General features: G+C 43.1%; 1 protein-coding gene across 1 annotated transcript in view; it reads left to right on the top strand.

Annotated features, from left to right (window-relative positions):
• TRIP12 (thyroid hormone receptor interactor 12) overlaps positions 1-6,055 on the top strand; it is a 121,567-nt gene that overhangs the window by 12,610 nt on the left and 102,902 nt on the right. The window contains 1 exon segment of the mRNA XM_006866729.1: positions 2,700-2,846. Within this exon segment, the coding sequence (XP_006866791.1) occupies positions 2,749-2,846 (98 nt within the window). The 5' untranslated portion in view covers positions 2,700-2,748.

The following is a 6,055-nucleotide window of genomic DNA, read 5'->3' as shown; positions in this document are numbered from 1 at the left end:
GCATTGAGAGCAGAATTAAGCTGACTTTGGTGAATATAGGTCAAAATCACCAGTGTTTTTTACATTCATTTGAATAACTCAGAACTCTGATATGCAGCAGGCATTGAGTCACAGGAAGTGGGCTGCTGAGAAATGCCATTCTTGCTTAATAAGAAATAGTTTGCTTTACTTTTCACAGTGAGAGCTTGCAGCATCATGACCCTCAGTCCTGTCCATACTGTTGACGGCCTGTGAATGTTCCCTCAGGGTTGTGTGAAGTAGTAAAACTTCAGGAAGAATGCTGACATTTAATTTAAGTCTTTAATGTGCTGTCATTGGTCTGGTGTGCAGTGCAACCCAGAGAATGCTTTTAAAATGTACCTCCCATTTTGTGCCCCATAAATTCGAATTTTCGTGGGAAGGGGCCAGGACTTCATATTTCGATGTTGTATTCATCTGAGTGTGGTATTTCCCTTTAACCCAAAACACTGTATTGTATGTGTTTTCTTTGTAGCAAAGATTCACTTTTGAAATGGCATAGCTAGATATTCAGACTGAAATGTAAACAGTGGTTTTTGTGTCGCAGCAGTTTTTGCCACCGTATTATTTTTCTTCTCTGAATGCTCATTGAAATAAAATTAATTAATATGTACTGAGCCCTTGTTATCTGATAAAGCACTATTTTAAGTGCTTTAAGTGAATTTTCTCACTGCATTCTGAAAACAACTCTACTTCCCCGTTTGCCCAGATGGAAGCCTAGGGAAGGACCTATACAGGGTCATCTACCTGTGGGTGTTGGGTTCGAGCTTGCATTTCCAGCAGCGTCAGTGCTGCACTTAGAACCTCTGTGCTTGAACAGCCGGCTTGACCCCAAAGTAGCAATCAAAACATAATCTCAACAACAAAAACCACTCCTTTACTTCCAGCTTCAGCACCCCAGTCTTCTCAAAGGCTGCCACTTGTAGCAAAATCGGTTTTACTAAACCATGCATCCATTCCACGTGATGTACATACACACCATAGTTTCTCCTTAACACATCTTAGGGAGGTCTTACCGGATCAGTACTGGTGGATTTTAGTGGCTGCACAGTACCTTTTCCCTTGTTTATTTTTCTAAAACAACACTAATTAGAATTAAAACCAACTTGATGGCACTTTAACATTTGTCATACCCTGTTTTCATGCAAACACTGTACCTACCATATGGGGACACCCCACCCCCACCCCCACCCCCAATCCCGGACGCATTAGTTTCCTTGGGTGTCCTATATGGGAAAATAGGAAATCTTTTCTACTGACCTGAGTCAACATGCAATCCTATAGAAAACCCACCTTCCTGCAACAATGTATTGTTAAAGTGCCATCAAGTTGGTTCCAACTCATAGTGACCCTGTTTCTGAAAGCAGCTGGTGGGTTTGAATTGCTGATGTTGCTGTTAGTAGTCTAGTGCTTATCCTTCAGCGCCATGCCGGGGCTCCTCCCACCTTAGTACACAGAACTTTATCTGGAGGCTTATAAAAAGCTCTCTTTGGGTGGTTTATATAAGCTACAAGTATTTCTCATTGCAATAGTGGCTTGTTTTATCCATTTTAGCTACTGCCCTTTTTTTAAAGTATCAGCAGCTTATCTGTGCAGTAATTAATTTTATAGAAAGATATGAGTACAGTTTAGATTGGAAGTACTACCCCACTTTCTTGTTGCTAACAACTGCTAGATGAGTGATTAAAATGATTTTACAGAAGGGGTCAGTGATAACCTTAGAGGTTCGGTTTCTTGTCCAAGGTCATGGAGCTGACAGAGCAAGTGTTGATATCCAGGCCTTGTGGGGTCATTGCTGTCCCCCATCTCTCCATAACGATCGTATGGTTGTACCGTTTGGTTTGTGGGAGTGATTTCATTTGTGACAACAGCCTTTGAGAGCGGTCTGGCATATATATGGCTGAGGAAACTGAGGCGTCAGAGCTGTGATGTGTACAAAGGGCAATTTCTCTGAGCCCTATTCTCACAATACTAGATACGTGCAAACATATTTTTACCTGGGTTCTCATCTCTGAATTGAGAATTTCTTGGCTGTTTTGTGAAAAATCTAATTGAATTTTATGTTCTGGATTTTGGATCACATGCCTTGAATTTGGTGTATTTCTTCTGAGTGTTAAACAGATTAATCAAGTAGTCTTCCCTTATGTATTAAGCAGGGCTTCTTTGTTCATTCTGGTTCGATACACGCGCGCACACACACACACACGCATGCGCGCACACACACACGTGCGCACACACACACACCCTGCTGCCAAGAATTTGGCTTCTTAACCCAGATATATACTGAATTATTGTGGCACTGTGGGTTAATGTGCCAGATTGCAAAGCTGTTTGAACTGCAAGGTCGGCAGTTCAAGCTCACCAGCAGCTCCTCGGAGACCCTATACAGGGTCGCTATGGGTCGGAACCTACTCGATGGCACTTAACAACAACAATCTTTACAACAAGGTTCTTCAACTTCCAGCTCACTTGGGGACCTATAGGAAACACCTGGGGGATCTTGTTATTAATTATATCCAGGGCGCAAAGGCAAATTGTCAGCAGAAGGTTGGACCAGAATGAACCAGTTTGAAGCCCTGGTATTCAAACAGTGCCAATTGTATAAATTTTCTTCTGCAGCACTCGTGTTTTCTGTGCTATTCCACAGACATCTAATGAGTTTTGTTTTGTTTTTCTTGCAGTGAATGGTAGTGTCTAGAAAGGGTATGTCCCTTCAAGAGAGAGGTGCCAATGTCCAACCGGCCTAGTAACAATCCAGGGGGGTCACTGAGACGTTCACAGAGGAACACTGCCGGGGCCCAACCACAGGACGACTCGGTAGGAGGAAGGTAAGCATTTAACTGGGATGTAGAAAGGAATTGGGAATATTTTTTTTTTTTTTTTATGTCTCGTTATGAGGACCATAACTGTATTAAGATTTCATTGACAAGGAGCAATTAATTTCCCACCCACCCCCTCTGAATTTTTAAGCCATTTCATACAAAACTGGAGTTCAGAGGGATTCCTAAACCATTTCCCAAAAATGCCAGGTCCCATAAATAATCAGGCATTTCTTGGTCATTGATGTTGTCAGAGGTGTGATTGCAGGGCTGTCTGCATGTGATGTCATTGCATGTTTGCCTTTCTTCTCTTCCCCAAACACAGGTAAATTTTTCAACCATTTGTGCCTTTCGTTAGGTGGCTCTTGTTCGGATGGTACTTTATTGAATGGAAGCTTCATTTGGTTTAAGAACTCAGTTTTTTGAGTTTGGGTTGACAATTTATGGATGCTGGCTGACTTGGTAAGTGGGGGTGAAGGGGAGATTGGCCTTGTCAGCACATTAGTGATCCCTTCGATCTATTAGGGATCTGAAGTTCAGCTGGGACATCTGGTTTTGAGTTGGGATCTATGTCTGAGAGCTAAGGTGAAGAATTGATGCCTTCTCTTAAATGTAGAATTGGAGATACGGGAGGCAGCCAGGAACTGTCATTTTCTGTATACGGGAGGCAGCCAGGAACTGTCATTTTCTGTATAATGACACTCTCTGACCTTGACTTGAAAGTCTAGCATTCCAATTCAGGGACTAATGCTGACCTTGTTTAACTTGGATTAAGAAATAACTAATTCAAATAGATGGTTTGATGAGGCATAACCATGTATACATGAATGTATTACCTTGTCTCAGTGGTAAACATTTTCAAACTGTCAAATATAAAAAATCCGTGGAGCCAGTTGGAGCACGTTAAAGCCTACTTTGTTAACTTCATGACTCTGGACTAGGACAGCTTTGGGGACTGCTTCTACCTCTGCCTGTGAACTACGTTGTATCCTTGGTTAAGTCTTTCAGAACACGTGTTTCTTTCTTTCTTTCTTTCTTTTTTTTTTTTAATGTTTTATTGTGAATTATGTGATAATTTTCATGGGCGAATAATAGCTTTACATTCCTACTATGATATATTGTTTCATTGCCATGGTTACAGTCCCCTCCATGCATCATCAGTCAACCAAAGGGTATACACTGCAAGCTGCCCCATGGTCATCAGCACACAGCCCCTCTCCCTCTCTGGGTATAGAGTCCCCAGTCACTCCCATCTCGCCACATCATCGTCTCTGCCTCCGTCTCTGGTGTCACTGCTTCTCTGGGTAGGGTCCCACGCTCCGATCTTCTCCTTTTATGGTACCAGGGACCTCCGCTCCTGGATTGCAAAGTCAACCAGTCCCCTCTTTTTGCTACAAAATGTCTATCTTTACGTTTCCAACCCTCACAGTCAGTCCTAATAACGATTATTCACTGTTGTGCCACATGAGTGCTATCCCCATCTTCTTTCATCAGACCACCCAGACTGATTGGATACCACTCAGTAGAGATTCTGTCTTCCTCCGCACCCTCTGGATCTAGGTTCCCTCTTAAAAGCTCATAAGCCAGTCAAATACTGCCTTTGTAGCCCTCCACTTTGGGTAGCTAGTGTCCCAGTTGCCTATCCCTGTCCACCCTGTGTATGGTGGGGGTGGGAATGATCCTCACTGTAAAGGTTTGTTCCCTCTTTTGAGCTGCTGCATCCATCCATAGGTGTAGGTCAAATTCCTCATATTGTGTCAGATTACTCTTTTTTTCCTCTTCCTTCTTCTAGTTGAGTTCTGATCATCCAGCCATTGAAGCCAGGTCAAGTGGGTATTATCTCCAAGTGTGGGTGTTCTTGTGTATATGCCTTCTCTTCTTATCAGCTGGACGCTTCACTCTCCACTTTAGTCCTCTGTGGCTATGTCACTGACTCTGGGCCCAGGAGTCCCCAAGTCTTGTCATACTGCTGGCCAACCAGGTCTCCACCTGGGAGTCTATTGAACGTGGTAGGGCTTAGCTTGCAGCTTTATTGCTGTTTTTCCTTCACTTCCCCTTACCGGTGACGAACATGGTCACAAGTCAGAGCGCATGTCTGCTTGTGTATTCCCGTTGAGTCTTAGTCTTGGAAGGGGGTTTACCCTGATGGGACCTGACGACTTGCCTGTTGTCTCCTTGACAGCTGTTACTGTTCTGTATTTTTCCTGTCGGTCTTTCTTTCAAGAGGTATCTTCTGTTCTTCTGGCCGCTCCAGGCTGGTGTGCTTATCCTTTCAAGTGGACATTTCCCACTTAAGAAGATTCTGGATGGGGTTCAGGATTCCATCTTTAGCCTTATGTATTGCAGAGGCTCCGCAGGAAGCCTCCTTCACTGGGCAAGTTGTAGCTCCATTTTAGGTATTGCAATCAATTATAGGTAGAAGATGGACTTAACAAGCTTTCTATGCAAAACACCGGTTTCTTAATGCCTACAGCTGGCGGGAAGAATGTCATTTCAACCATACTGAACGGGAAGTGAGCTCTTAGTCAAATGCTCACTTACAGGGGCCTGTTTTGCAGCTGGTTTTGTCTTAAATTTGGGGCAGCCCCATCTCATTCCTGCTGCTTATTAAAAAGAAAAGCACTCTCCATTATATTTTGCTGTTGTTAACTGCCATCGAGTCGGTTCCGACCCATAGTGACCTTGTATAGGGTTTCCGAGGAGCGGTGGTGAGCTTGAACTGCTGATTTTGCAGTTCAAACTTTGGCTTTGCAGCCTGGTGCATTAACCCACCATGCCATACCAAGACACACACACACACACACACACCTGTTATATACTGTTATATTGGGGTTATATATTCATTTTATAATGTCAAGAAAACAAAAATCCTCACCACTGGAACAGTAAACAACATTCTTATCAATGGAGAAAAGATTGAAGCTGTCAAGGACTTCATTCTTCTTGGATCAACTATCAACACTCACGGAGGCAGCAGTCAAGAGATCAGACGACGTGTTGTATTTAGGCAAATCTGCTGCACAAGACCTTTTTAAAGTGTTGAAGAGCAAAGATGTCAGCTTGAGGACCATAGTGCACCTGACCCAAGCCATGGTATTTTCAATAACCTCATATGCATGCGAAAGCTGGATATTGAATAAGGAAGATCGTAGAAGAATTGATACTTTTGAATTTTATGGTGTTGGAGGAGAATATTGAAAGTGCCATGGGCTGCTTAA

The sequence above is a fragment of the Chrysochloris asiatica genome, unplaced genomic scaffold (genome assembly GCF_000296735.1).
Source record: "Chrysochloris asiatica unplaced genomic scaffold, ChrAsi1.0 scaffold00096, whole genome shotgun sequence".
Classification (NCBI taxonomy): domain Eukaryota; kingdom Metazoa; phylum Chordata; class Mammalia; order Afrosoricida; family Chrysochloridae; genus Chrysochloris; species Chrysochloris asiatica.
This window is presented reverse-complemented; position numbering and strand designations above follow the sequence as displayed.